The 15,843-nt window shown below is 37.0% G+C and overlaps 1 protein-coding gene across 4 annotated transcripts in view; it reads left to right on the top strand.

Annotated features, from left to right (window-relative positions):
• Window positions 1–15,843, top strand: part of DOCK1 (dedicator of cytokinesis 1) — a 427,633-nt gene that overhangs the window by 327,123 nt on the left and 84,667 nt on the right. For all 4 annotated transcript variants that reach the window (XM_034436445.3, XM_034436446.3, XM_034436447.3 and 1 more), the window contains exons 34-35: window positions 11,983–12,068; window positions 12,206–12,362. In XM_034436445.3, coding sequence (XP_034292336.2) covers window positions 11,983–12,068; window positions 12,206–12,362 — 243 coding nt within the window. The remainder of the gene's footprint in view (window positions 1–11,982; window positions 12,069–12,205; window positions 12,363–15,843) is intronic.

Consider the following 15,843-nt stretch of genomic DNA (forward strand, 5'->3'; position numbering starts at 1 on the left):
GAAACATCACAAATAACTGTAAAATAAACAAATGGATAATACATATGATTGCTAATGCAAAACTACTGATGCAAATAAGAATCTCTGGCTTAGGTATACAAAGCAGGTAATTGAGTTGAAGCTGCCAGCGAGAACAGAGGATATTTTTATTCATTTCTTAAGGTTGGCGTTAAATTATAATATCAACAAGACAGCATTTTCTGACATAGTTGTCAGTGGGTGGTTTAACTTCTATTTTTACTAAAAATTTAAAATTAATAATTGTCACTTGTGTTGTATAAAACAGAAAGCTGAACAAAACATTTGGTACAGGCCTGGCCAGCCAATTTAGAGATAAATAATTGTAACTGAATTCAATTAAGTTTGATGGTGGTGATTGTCAAGCTCATAAATGGAAAGGCTACAGACATCAAATCTGAATTTCTCTCAGTGATCCATAAAGATATTACATTATTCCAAAGGATCAATGCCCAGATAATTCTCAAAGTAATCTAGTATTTTGGAGGCAACGTCATGTGTGAGCTCCTTTTGAAATCTTGCTAAATTCCAGCTATAATAAATTGTTAGCTACATAGCAGGGCATAGATAGAAGAGACACAAGAACTTCAACTGAACAATTTCTCGAGGAGCCATTGTACAACATTTGGAGGTCTACACACTAGATATGGTTCAAGTTCTTATGACTGCTTTATATATCCTAATTGCTGCCATATGTTTATTATGTTTATTATGATAAACATAGGTTTATTATGATTGTGAGTAGCAAATTGTAAAGTGGGATTCATAAACGACCCTCACCAGAAGGAAGTTCTTTTTTGTCTTTTAAAGATGTTGAGGCAGAAAAAAGAGACACTGAGATATTTGAATGACTTAGTTTAAATAATACTGGTGCCTTCCATTTTCCAAGGGTGATAGGGTATTTTAGAGAATAAAATTACTATTGTTTTATTAGGATTGGTGATGAGGCCTTTCTCCACTAAAAAGCAAGATTTCTGAGGCACTGTTTCTGGCTTATTAAAATATAGGTGAAATGGCTGAGTCATCTGCATACAATAAAATGGTTCTCCCAATCAAAATGTAGAGGAAAAAATTTGATCTTGAGAGGTCTTGCACCAAACACAGTTGATATACAAATTAAAAAAGAAGGTTCCAAAAATACAGCACTACTTCACTCCTTTCTGAATAAATAGGGAAGGGGAAACTATAGAATATCCTTGAAAGCCACATCAGACTTACACTATATTGTTCTCATGGAGTTAAGTAATTAAATGTGGACACAACAGTCAGTGAAGAAGGTGATCAATTTCCTCCAGGACTTGTTTCTGAGGACTGCTTCAGAAGCTGCCTTTAAATTTGTGAAGTCAACATATAATTTTTCCCAGGTGGAGCAGCATACTTTACGACTAGATTCAGAAGAACAGCAATGATCTAAAGTTCACCTATCTTTCCTAAAGCTGGCTATTCTTCTGTTAAAAATTTATCCCATGACATTCCCTTCAACCATATTCCATAAGGCATTTGTTATACAACATATTTATGTAGTCACCAGACTGATTGAGCAGTAGCGTGAGATAGAATGCTTTTGTCTCCTTTTTTTTATGCAACAGGACAGTGATAAATTTATTCCAGTCTGCTGGCATCTGGAATGAACATAAATATGCATAAATAGATTAGCCAGGATGAGTGCCCGCTAGTTAATGTTTGCCTTAAATAATTCTATCAGAAGTAGGTCACCTCTACAGTTTTGCCTTGTTTTAACTGAGAAATAAGTTTAGCAGCATTAGAAACAGGCACAAGAGGTCCAGCTGAGAATATTGTAAGACAAATGTCTAGTATAGGTATAGAACTAACATCATTGCTAAATAGAACATGACAGTGCTAATCATGCTGATCTTCCTCTGAGGAATGATACTAAATGAACCAGTAATGTCTTTTGGGAAGGCAGGTAAGACAAAGTACCAAAGTAAAGGTTTCCAGTTATCGTTCTGATCTTCCTCTCTCTTTTTAACAGGGATTTACTCTATATGTTTTTCTTCCTAATATATATGAATTTAATTAAAATTAGTAGCTGTAAGAGCCTTGGGTTTTTTCTAACTAATTTTGCGCTAACTCTGGTTACATGTACTGTTGAATAATAACATAATGTAATACTTGGGCTTGAAATACTGTAGATAGTAGTACTAGTAGATAGTAGATAGCATTAGATAGTAGACAGTCCATTATAGATGGAGTGCCTGAGATGTGTTGCTTTATTTGAACCCACAGAATACTACAGCTTCCATTCTCATATCCTTTACCAAGCGAGAATTTACTTTACCTGGAGAGTTGTGGTGAACAGAAGAGTTCATTGATCTTCTAGTTTGGTGACTAGAAGCAGATAGGCTGCTATTAATCTATAAGGATTTAAGGTTCAAAGATAGAATTGAAGAAACCATTTAAAAGTCAATAGAACCATCTCTACATTAACCCAAACAGGTAGGCTCTCCATCATATTTAACTCAGCAGATCTGTTTAGGTTAAAAAAGATAGTATTTGATTGCTATTTGGAAAACAGTGAGAATCAATTATTTCATAGTCTTTATAGTAGTGAAAATAAGTGGAGGTAGAAGCATCTCAATGAAGGCAACATTATTAAAATATGTAAGCAGCAATTCAACATTCGACTCAAGTCTTGTGTTTAAGCTTCCGACCATTAAGATAATCACATCAGAAAACAATAGAGACTGGTTTTAGATGCAGTCCTCAATGAGGTCCCATACATCATTATATATATTGAATGCCTACTGACAGATTCAAAATGAGATTGGGGGCAGGGACTATGCATACATGTTGGAGTCAATTATCTAATGGCCTTCAGTGGTACCCCTTCTTGGTACTTGTAGATGCCCACCATGACGCCAGCATTAAACTTTCAAGTTTCTGTGATTCACATTTCTATTTCTCTTGAAAAAAAAAAAACATTGAGCAAATGATAGTAGACTTGACATGACTTTCCATGTCTTCACGCATTTGAGCTGGACATCATACTGATCTAATAAAAGACTTGATTTAATATAAGAGTTTTTTCAAAATTAAGACATGACATTGCAAACACAGCAGATGCGCCAGCATAAGAGTTAATAACATTTCCTCTTTATGTCAACTGAATATTTTCTTCATGCAAATAGTGTCATCCTAACTCTTTCCTTTTAGAGTGGTTGCTTGTACAGAAGGCAACTGAATTTGAGAAAAGTTTGCATTGGGCAAAGGAGATGCCATCCAGACAATTAAGGGAGCAGCACGAGCTTCTTCCAGTAGACATTAGGCAGATTACCTCTAGGTATATCCTGTAAGCCAGAGTGAATCTTATTTCATTTTACAAGGTGTTATATAAATGATAGCTAAACTTTTCAGTTGACTAATTTTTTGAGAATTTCCTCCTGCTTCTTGGTGTTTTGAATGAATAAATGATATTCTTGAGAGTTGTTAAAGAGGGTGCCAATTTCTTCTAAGTTTCAAGGCTGCTTTATTAGTCCTTAAATTCACATTTTTTTTTGTACATCTGGAAGGATTGGTTTTAAGCTGATTTTTCACATTGAAAAATCTTCACATCTAATCTTGAAATGTGAAAAATCTTCACATCTAATCTTGAAAGACATGGATACACTTGGAACAGAGTCAAAAACATCCTCCTTTTACAGAGATTTAAAGGGATAATTGTGTTGCTAAGTTTTAGCAAAATTCTATTACCATTGCTGCTTTTGGGTAGCCACGTGGCTCCTCCTTCATATATTTGGTACATTTGGAAGCATAATGGTTCACTCAAAGAATGCAACAGATATTCTCTTGCTTATATTATTATTCTTAATGAGGAGCAATGAACAGGTAGTAAAACACAAGAGCTGAAAGTACTTTGAGGCTTTCTTCAATAGCAACTTTGAATACTGCCTTCTAATTTATATCCAGATTTTAAAGAAAGGAATAAGCCCTTTCTGCTTACTTCAAACTTAACCCTCTGTTTCAGAGACCTAGCAAGATGGATCAAGGAGCTATGGAGCTTGTCTAATGTCTCTGTGATTTCAGACAGCTCTTGAAAAATCATAGCTTTGTTTTCAGAGTTAATATATACTGTTTGACCCATCAGGGTGTCAGAATTGAACACTGCCCAGGGTAATTTAGAGGCTGTATCCAATATTGACAATTCTTCATTTTGCTGTAACTGTGCCACTATGCCACATTGCAATAAGAGAGGTGAGGCAAAAATATCATACTGTCTCTCTAGCCCTGGCTGGTTTAACTCCTCATATTTATCACTGAATAGAAGAGACTCATTTCCACTTATGTTTGTGGCTCCTTTTGCTGATAAAAGCTCCTATAGCTTGGATTATTAAAGGTTCTTTGCAGGCTTTGCTAGCCAGAACCAAACCCAAGGCAATTCTTCTTTACATCTGCAGGCAAGAGAATGCATATCTAAAAGATATTGTTCAGCGAAACAGCTCCCTGTACAACCATGGAAACACTAATCACTTAGGCAGAGAATGTAAGAGATAAAGCTAACAAAATTAAGACTCAATAAAAGAAAAGAGCTTCCCATAAAAACCACAGTCATTGCAAAAGAAGAAGCGAAACAAACAAAAACAACTCCATCCCATCACCAAAAGAAAGGAAAAACTTACTCCCACAGAAGTATGTACAGTATGTAGGTAGACCTCAACTTACCACCATTGATTCAGCAACTGTTTGAAGTCATGGCAGTGCTGAACAAAAGGACCTAATATTGGTCCCTGAAGTTACAGCCATTGCAGTGTTTCCAGTCATGGGATTAAAATTTGGGCACTTAGCAGCCCTCCCACACTTATCACCACAGGGGGCCAATTCCTCCCCCACCAGTCTATCTTCCTCCATCAATGCCATCTTGTCCTTCTGCACTCCACAGTATATCCACCTCAGTGATGGATTCCTCCTGGTTCGGCCCAGTTTCACCGAGCCGGTAGCGGTGATGATATGACGTCACCAAACCGGTTCTCTTTGTTCCAGAGCTGGGCCCTCCCGCCACGCCCGTGTTATTCTTATCTTTTATTTGGCCCCACCCCCGATCTATTCTCTGCCTCCCAAGTCCCAGCTGATGGCTAGAGGGAAAAAAACTGTTTAAACTCTTGCCGCGGGGCTTCAAAGGGCCGCCCTAAAGCTGATCAGTGTTAAAAGGCAGTGTGGTGGTAGACCGGTGCCTCCAAAAACAAATGGTTAGACCGGTATGCTTGAAAAACAAATGGGTAGACCGGGACGCTCGAAAAACAAATGGGTAGACCAGGACGCTCCAAGAACAAATGAGTAGACTGGTACAGCTCTGCAAGCAATTAAAAGCCTGGTAGACCAGTACCTCTGCTAAATCCTAAAGAATTGTCACATGACCATCAAGCCATGTCCACAAAATAAGCCACGCCCACAGAACTGGTAGTAAACAATTTTAGAACCCACCCCTGACCCACCCTGACTCTTTAGCAGATAGCTGCTGGCCACACAAGGCTTTCTTCCATAGGTCATGCATCACAGTTTCCTCATGAGACCTGGGGAAAATAGCGATAGCACTTAGCAATAGCACTTAGACTTATGTACTGCTTCATAGTGCTTTTACAGCCCTCTCTAAGCCGTTTACAGAGTCAGCATATTGCCCCCTACAATCTGGTCCTCATCTTACAGATTTAAAAGGATTTCACATATGTATATTATATATGTAAATACATACATAAATGTGACACATACATAGTTATTTTACCTTTGCTAAAACAACCACATGTTTAATATCTAATTAAAAATCGCAATGGTGTACTTTCTTTTTTGGAAGTTTAGTAAAAAGTCAGGACAGCTTTAATACGTGAACTGTAACCAATGCTAAGACATAGCTGTACATTAAGTAACACTCAGACAACTGTTTATGTATTCTTGACTCATTTCTGATTGAACAAATAAATTACAAAAATAGATTGAAAATCACTGGTAAAAAGAAAAAAAAATTAAATATGATGAGATAATCCAAATCTTATAGCAGCAAGAATTCGATACATCCTGTTGAATCAAATCATGGGTGTAATTATTTTATAAGCTATTGCTACAATAATGACTAGTCATGATGGCACATCGTGTATTTATCTGCCATTAATTATTAAATGCACAATACAAAAGCAATTTGTGAGAGACCATACCAGTTATTTTTATTTTAGAGCTCAGCTTCACATATGCTTTTGATAAGTTGCTGTACATATTTAGTACTAGCCAAATGGTGATTTAATCATGTAATAGATAAAAATCTGGCAATCAAGTTCTGACCACCACCACAAAGACAAAAGAATAAATAGATCAGTATCTGCCTTGTGTTAGATTTGATAGGTGTAGCAAATTTGATGGCATTGAAGAACAAAGTCCAGTGTATTTCAAGTGTCATTTTACTTGTGATAATTTATTTGCGTAGCAGCTGGATCTCTTGTTATATAAATAGAAAAGTTTCCTGATTGTCCTTTCTCTTGTACAGGATCAGTTTTATGTTGTAATAAGGTATCAGTCTTCTTTGATAGAGATCAGTGTATCTATCCAAGTTTATTCATTTGTTTGTTTGCTCTAAAATATTATTGGATGTGTGTTGTGCTTGTATTTTTTTGCTTGGAACATAAGCGATACTTGAAACAAAATTCATTCCCCTTTTACCTCTGGGTTTGTTTTGCTTTTGAAATTGAAAATCTATTGCTGAATAATGCAAAAATAATAATAATAATTCCTTGAGCAAAACAATTTGTAATTAACTTTTAAAAATCTCAATGTAAAATAATATTTATTGTGAATAGTATTTCCTGACATTCATCTTATTTGACATTTCCCTCTTTGCCTCACATTTTAATTTTCTCCTAAAATGCAAAATTTGAGCCAGAAAATGCTTTGCTTGGAGTGTAATCATTGCTAATGGATTGCTTGCAGTGGGAAAAGATTTTTAATATTCTTTTTGAAATCTACTACGGGAATTCTAAAATATTACTTTCATTCTTTCTACTCTCTTTAATACAGTCAGAAGGGGTTTTCCCCCTATTATTTTCAAAGTTAGCAATTGCCCCTCTTACCATCTTGTCAAACTTTATCGTTAGCTATCATTTATACAAAAGGAATGTTTTAGAAATGTTTCAGTGCTCCATAATTAAGTTTGCTTTCTTTAATTAAAATTTGAGTTAAGTCAGTAGGAGCAAGTATGTCAAGTCAACTTACCCATGAACTTTTCAACATTTATATTTAGAAACAGTTCCAAATATTGATGAACCTTGGGCAAAGAATTTTGTAGTAAATCCCATCTTCTGTTGGAGTGTCACTTAGGAGTAGTAAATTGGACAAGTAGGTTTGTATAGTTGGGCCTCACACCTTTGAAATGTCCTACAAGGTTACAGAACATCATTAAATTTGGTAATATTATGGAAATCAAACTATATCCAGCTGTTAAGAGCAGCCTAAAATGCTGAGGTAGTGAATAAAATTTCAATTATCAGTGGACTCTGATCACTGAAGAAGATACCTTGTATATTTTAAGCATTTCTATTTTACATTATCACTCAGTGAAGTGACTTACAACTTCACCACATGCACACACAAACATATTCATGGATCAGCAGTTCCCAGATTGTGAACCTTACAAAACCGATATACAGCAATTATTGTTCTTGTTATTATTATTTCTTTGCAAACAATATAGTAAGGGAGAAAGGATACCTGGGAAGAGGAGAGTGATGATTTCTTAAAAGGTGGTGGGGGGGAGAAAACTATTCCAAAAGAAGGGAATGTAATAACAATAATGACACAAAACTTATACTATGATAAATCAAATAAAGAAAAGTGCAGAATGCAACGGCAAACCTGCAAGAGGAAAGAAAACAAAACAAAGTAGAACAGAAAAGTACATGAAAAACACTGGGTTTTATTTAAATTGTAAAAAAAAAAAAAGATATGTTCCATCCGACTTTAGAATTATTAGCCTTTCCAAGGAATGCCTTAAAACTAAGTAAGGGGATCAGATTTACAGTTCCTATGGCTATTTAGTTAACACAGTCAGATCTCTTTACCATGGGTTCTGGCAGACAAAATCCAAATAACTGGAATCGGATGTGCCTTTGCACCGTAAAAGGACTAACAACCTTCCTATTGGGTAGGCAAGCAGCAGACCATATGGAAGAGAACAAATGGAGAGGGGTGTGTGCTCCTAGCCACCCATTATACAAGAACTCTCACAAACTTCATCCAAATTGAGGCATACAGTATATGCATTTTGATTGTGGACTCTGGCAAGGATGGAAAAAAGCCTCCTTTCTCTGATAAGCTGCATGAGTTGACATAAAGTCACAGAAAGATACCTGGTGCTGTTTGGTGTCTCCCAAGACACATGTGCGGTCTGGATATTGTTTGTTTATACATGGGATATGAGGCAGATATTTAAAAATTTTATGAGCTTAGATGTAATAGGCTCCACTGAGAATTTTTGATCAATTGAGCATATTGCTGGTGCAATTGCTTGCAGAAATATCCTTAAGCAGCCTGCAGGGAATATCAGCAGAGAGATGAATTCAGTGCTATCAGGACTCAGATACTGCAAACTTGGTTTTTTCAGCTGCCTGTCGCCCCAGCTTCTTTTTTTTGGAGGACTAACTAGGTGGGAGGAACCCTATTGTCTTCCTTTTGAGCAGTTCATGGCATTCACATGGTATGTCTGAGGGAGTGCATTTTGCTCCAATACAGACACCAGGGATCACTGGGTTAAGCATTTACATTATGCAACCATCTAATGCTAAAATATCAAATCTGGCTCCAAAATCCAGACAACCATTAGATGACAGAAAAGAGAAGGACCAAGGGAGACATGATAGCCATCTTCCAATACTTGAGGAGCTGCCACAGAGAGGAGGGGGTCAAGCTGTTCTCCAAGCACCTGAAAACCAGACAAGGAATAATGGATGGAAACTGACCAAGGAGAGCTTCAACCTAGAAATGAGGAGGAACTTTCTGACCGTGAGAACAATCAACCTGTGGAACAGCTTGCCTTCGGAAGTTGTGGGAGCATCATCACTTGAGACTTTCAAGAAAAGATTGGACTGCCATTTGTCAGAAATGGTTTAGGGTCTCCTGCTTGAGCAGGGGGTTGGACTAGATTACCTATAAGGTCCCTTCCAACTCTGTTAATCTGTTAATGTTAAGATCTAGGAAATGGGTAACTCATTGCTGTCATCTCGTGATTATCTGGATTTTTGCAGCCCAGTTTTGGTGTGTGAACTTCATGGATGACCTAGGTATGCAGGAATACAACTGGTTGTTGCAAAATCATTTCTCACTAGCTTACCTAGGAATACATACAACAATATTGTGAACCTTCAGTATTGTCAGCTCGCAGAGCAGACCCTATTCTTTTTTCCTAACCGTCAAAATGAGTGGCATACTGCAAGTATATGCCATACAAAATTACATTTTAAGAGAATTGTCAGCTTGTGGATTTTGGAAAAGATTATTCCAGGTCATTTCATTTGCAAATGAAATGAAAATGAATTCTTTCAGTTAAGTGGGTTCCTGTGGGTTAGATATATGTTTGCATTGTGCTAAAGGCACATTTATGACATGCATTTATGTGCTTGTGTTTTTCTCTCCTGCAGTGTCCAATATATAACAGCTTTGAAACCTGTTGATGTTGCAGGTGTTTTTAGGGTACACATACAGGCACATTCATTTTGTCCTATAATTAGGAATTAAGAATTGATGTACTTACAATATAATTTCATTGCTAATGCCTATTGTCCCATTGCATTTATCCATAATTCATGGTATTACCATCTTTTTCTACCACATTGGTGCTTCTATCAGTTTGGTTTTGGTTATCTGCTCAAGTAAAAGTGATTTTGCATTGTCAAAGTACTATAATGCAGGACAGGGGTAGGTTACTTACCTCCACTACCGGTTACTTACCTCCACTACTGGTTCACAATGGGAGCATGCATATGCGCAGAAGCTTCTGCGCATGTGCAGATCTTTCATGATGACGTCCGGGCAGGTGGGCGGAGCCTCCCGCCGCCTTTACTATTGGTTCGCAAGAACTGGACCGAAACGGGAGCAACCCACCACTGGTGCAAGATTACTTTATGTCATTCATACTTCTAATGCACAAACTGTCTCGGTGATAAGTATACCCCAAACCTCTAATCATTTTGAGCTATATACATTATATACAATTTGCATACTTTCTTATTTTACGTGTACTTGATCTTTTATTACAGTATGAAGATGAAACTTTCTTTGTCAGTGGAAGAGATATCAAAAGAAAAAAAAAACAAGTGGGGGTACAGAAAAGGTTGAATGTGGTTGCAATCATTGTGTCTTAGTACAGATATTGGGAGGGCAGAGATGAGAATTAGAAGCAAGAAAAATTCAGTAATTCAGATAGCCATAGCAATAGCACCTGGACATATACCTCTTCATAGTGCTTTACGGCCCTCTCTAAGAAGTTTACAGAGTCAGCATATTGTCCCCAACAATCTGAGTCCTCGTTTTACCAACTTTGGAAAGATGGAAGGCTGAGTCAACCTTGAGCCGGTCAGAATTGAACTGCTGGCAGTTGGCAGTATTAGCCTGCAATACTGCGTTCTAACCACAGTGTCACCACAGAAAGCCATTCTAATCATTTAGATTTATTCCTCATGGCTTATAGAAGATCTTTAAAGACATCTTTATTCCCAGGATTTCCAACCCTAGCTAAGTTTATTGGCATCCTTCTCACAAGAGGGTTGCTTTATTACTATTGAATTATTGTACTGCTATTTTTTTATAATACTGATTTTTTTTTTATTGCTATGTTGCAGTTGTTTTGAGTTGGTCTGTAAAACACTGTAAAATAAATAAATAATTCTAGGTGGCTGTTAGTTTTTGTACCTTAAATTCCTATGCTTCCATTTATTGGAAGCATTTATTAACTCTTTCTGCATCTCTTCCCGCAACTATCCACAAAATACACCTCACTATCATTTTATGGCCATTCAATTGTTTTGATACTCTAGTGACATTTTCCAAATGAAGGTACATACAATTGATTGCTTTAGGAAGCGCATGTATAACTCTCAGACTACAGGTAGCTCACAGCCACTTTCCACTACTAATAGCCAGGAAGAAAGGGTGGGATGGAAAACAGAAGAGGGAGGAAATTAAGAAAATGGGTTGTGCCTGCAGAAAAGCCTTTTCTGTAAAAGGCATTACATAGAAAAAACTGTGTAAGTCTGGAAAAAGATTTGGCTGTTTTATTGATTTTAAGGGAGGTGCTTCATACACACTGATGTTCATTGCAAAGCAATAACAATAACAATAACAGTAATCATCCTCATCTTCTGGAATAAGTTTCTGACAATCTGTTGAACTGATTGTATAAGGTCGTTTTCAAATTAAGATCATGTTAAAGCCTTATTTTTAACCTCATTACTAGCTGTTTTCTGCCTTGTCTCCCTCCCCTAATGCAATGACTTTGAAGTTCCTTGTTTGATGTATCTGAAGTGAGCCAAGTTCTGTAGTCTTCTAAATAAATGTGAATGTATTTCATCTAACCAAACGATGCAATTGGTAGTGCAGCCTAATATATCGTCCATAACAATGCTTTCAATTTGCTTGCATTTGTAGCTATTATAATTATTGTGAAAGATAGAGTGTGCCTGCCTTGAATATGATTTCTTGTCTCTTATTACTGTAATTAACCATCTTATTTAGATTTGCTTTAAAAAAAAAATCACCTAAGCCCCATTTAACAATATGGCCAAACATTTCCCAAATGCTCATATGGCAACAGATCATTACATGCAAGCTGGAGGTAGTACTGGAGATGTCAAACTATTAAAATTCAATCAAATATTGCATTTATTGTAAAGCCAAACAACTTTATAACCTGAGCATTTCTGTGATGACATATTTGGAGTGTTAATTATTTATGTGTGTTCTGTTTAATTACAGTTTGAAAATGAGATAATCACAAAACTGGATCATGAAGTGGAAGGTGGAAGAGGAGATGAACAATATAAAGTGTTATTTGACAAAATGTAAGTGCTCATAACAGCTGGATTTATAACGATTAATTAACATTTGTTGATACAAAATATTTCAAATTAGTCTTTCATGAAAAATATGTTCCCAAGTTTGACTAATAAGATTTTTTTTTTAACTATCACCTTTTCAGTCTTTTAGAACACTGCAGAAAACATAAGTACCTTGCCAAAAATGGTGAAACTTTTGTTAAACTTGTGGTACGGCTGATGGAGAGACTTCTAGATTACAGAACTATTATGCATGATGAAAACAAGGAAAACCGCATGAGCTGTACAGTCAATGTTCTGGTGAGAAATGAGATGGTTATATGTGGGATAAAGAAGAATTCTATACAATCTCTTTTTTTCTTAGGCTGACTAAACTTATGACTACAATTTAAATGGATAAGATTCTGCCCACCGGATATTTCACAAAAAAGTAAAACTTGAGAACTTCTTTTTCTTCTTCTTTAAAACTGGTGTTTACTTTAGAAATCAGGATTAGGCAAACCAAGCCTAAACTAAATATATGATTCTGTTTACACTATCATAATTCATCTAAGTAAGCTACAAATAAAAGGGGAAATGTAGGATGATAAACTCTAACTTTGGCAAAAGAGCTTGATTGGTAAATAATGCTGCATCTTAAAAGTACATTAGCCTTTGTAGTCAATTTTGTAAGGTGGATTTAGGGGACTAACGAGTCTGATAGGTTGATGGGAATGTAAACCGTTAATGCCTTGGTTTACTGCAATTTTCTAGAAAATAAAAATAAAAGATAAATTTAAGAATATAAACGGAAAGCATGACTTCAAACCAGAATAAACCTGACAATTAAAACTTTTTAAAAAAATCAGATAGCATGGTAATCAGATATATTGTTGATTTAATTAAAGTATCACCTCTGCATTTAACTGCCAAGTCAAAAATCCTTTTCCTTGGTGTCTCAAGGCTGCAATAATACAGGAAAACGATTCATAAATATACCTATACAGAATGAAACAGAAACCTCAGTACCTTTATAAAATACAAACTAAACCGGGCATGAAGTTTTTAAGAAAGTCTGTTGGCTCTTATTGACATGGAATATCTGCCGGGATCATTTATAATGGTCTTCCAGGAATTAGGCTACTAAATCCCTGCAAACAGTCATAAACTCATGGGGCCAGACAGCTTCGAAAGCTCTTTACTTCTCATCCCTCTTGTGGGTTATGCATCAGTTGGGGGGAAAAAGAGAGCATAAAGCTAATTTAAACAAGAAAAATAGAAAAAAACCCCATCCTTTGGATTTGGGATTTGGGATTTGGGATTTGGGATTTGGGATTATTCTTTTTTCAAGAAAGAACTCTAAGCAAAAGTTAGGAGTATACATTATTAAATTTTACAACTTTTATAGTTCCAGCCATTTACCACATCACTATCATCATTATTATTCCTAAATCAAGTCTCTTTGGTGAAGGTTATGGACAGTAATCTGCTACACTGTTTCCATAGAGAACGTTTTTTTACTTCTTACTCTTGAACAGAGATAAGGACTGGACAAAAATCTGGATATTTTCACTTCTAGTCTAGAACCTTAACCACTATTACAGCTTGGCTCCCCAGAAAATATACTATATATATCTGTCACCAGAGCCAGGTTTTCAAAGCTTCCTTGTAACCCAGGAGGGCTCCACCCTTATCTCTGGAGGAATGCTCTCGTAGAGGGTGGGGTTGCACCTGAGCAGACATACTTCCTAGGTCCCACAAGCTGGCAATATTTAATGGAACAGAGCTGGAATGCACCCCACTCTGATGGAAGGCACTGGATGGGCAGAAACTATTGGTCTCTCCAGTATCTAGGCCCTATGCCATTATGTCAATATAAACCACTTTAAAAGAGATTTAAAATTAATTTTAATTTATTTTGCGTTTTTAATTAAAATTATATTCTAGTAGGGAGAGATCCTGAATTTCCTTATATAAATTTGCAGTTCTCAAACATCGGAAACAGCTAATACATTTATTTTGGTTGCTCAATCCCTATCTTGCATTGAGTTCAGATACATAAATTCTCAGAACTCCCTTGATCCTTCAGACTTCTGCAGTAGATCTTTTGCATAACCCTTTCTATTTGTAGAATAGGTCTCTCTCCCTCTTTCCCTCCCCCATCCCCCACTCTGTCTCTCCCCCCCTCCTCCCTCCCTCTCTTTCTCTCTCTTTCTGTGAGGATGGGCATATAAAAATGATTTATTTGCTTTTTCGGCCTCTGGACTCATTGCTTGAAGTATTTTATTGGCAGATTCAGTTCCATAAAAGGGATTATTATTAATGAGGGCTTATTTCTTTTATTATAAACATGTATTTGGTAGTTTATCTTCCTGTTTTGCTGCTTTGCTTCATAAAAAAGAAAATCTACCCTGTTTCTCCCAAAATAAGACATCCCCTGATAATAAGCCCAATCGGGCTTTTGAGCGCATGGCAATAAGACCAAGCGCTTATTTCAGGGTTCAAAAAAATATAAGACAGGGTCTTATTTTTGGGGAAACATGGTAATTCCTAATTTTTATTAGTCCTTTACTCCACGTATCTGGATTGCTTCCCCAAAAGTTACTTAATTTCACCTCTAACGTACAAATTGACCCATTGTGGAGATCAGAATCCAGCCTGGAAAAGAAATGAAAAAATATTCTGTCTGGATTCTTTAAATGCTACTGGAGCCCCTTTGTTGTTTCATTAGAAAATATGGACTATGGATTACTTTTTTTGTAATTGTGGTAGACATCCTCTGAGCACCAGCAAACTTACTTATGTGCAATGTATGTGCTTTCATAGAAGTACATTATGTATGCTGTAGATTAGTGCACTATTTCTCTAATTTGCGGAATAACTATTTTTAACTCACAAGGAAATTTATTTGCGCACGAACATTTAGAAACCCTGGGGAATCATCAGCTTAATAGGCACTCACATTTAAAACTTATAGAGAAGACAGGTGTTGAAGGATGAAATGATTGAAAATTAATTTTATAAGCATCAAAAAGTTTTTCATTCTTTAGGGGGGGAAATGGCTGGATTTGTGTAACTGCCTCCTGCATGTGCATTACCTGCATGAATTTATTTATTTTTAATATCATGATTTCAAAACAGAAAAATAAAGGGGGACACCATGTTTATAAAATATTTAATGAAAGGAGACTAGGATTGGGCAGATTTGATTATAGGCCAGGTGTCAGCAACCCGCGGCTCTGGAGCTGCATGTGGCTCTTTGACCCCTCTTTGGCTGCCTGCTGACCCTGTCACGCAACCTGCTCTCTGTCCCAAAATATTGGCTCAACCCAGTCGCAAACCTCCTCTCTGCCCCGAAAAGGCACGAGCCTCTCCACAGAGCCGCACAGCTCAAGAGCCCCAGTGTTTTTTCCTCACTGCCCACAACTGGCTGCTTTTTCCGTGTCCTTCATGGGCAGCTCAGCACCAGCTCAGTACCAGCATGGTCCCCTTCATTTTGGCTCAGGAAGGAGGGGAACGGGGAGGAGCAGCTGCTGCCGTATGCAGGGAGGGAAGAGTTCTGGCTCTCATGCGCAGCGTTGCTGGCTACACACTTGAGCACACAGTGGCAGCAGGGGGAGGAGGAGTCACCACCGTAGCCGCCACAGTGGCCGCCATGATCCCTGCCCAGAAGGGTATCCTGCTTGTGCACGTGTGCATGTGCACATGTAAGAAAGATGACAGAAAAGGGGAGAAAGAGAAAGAGAAATGACAAAATGATGGAGGGAGAGAATGAGAGAGGAAAGAGAAAAACAAATGAGAG

This window comes from Pantherophis guttatus, chromosome 6 (genome assembly GCF_059756535.1).
Source record: "Pantherophis guttatus breed Tessera chromosome 6, ASM5975653v1, whole genome shotgun sequence".
In the NCBI taxonomy this organism is placed as follows: Eukaryota; Metazoa; Chordata; class Lepidosauria; order Squamata; family Colubridae; genus Pantherophis; species Pantherophis guttatus.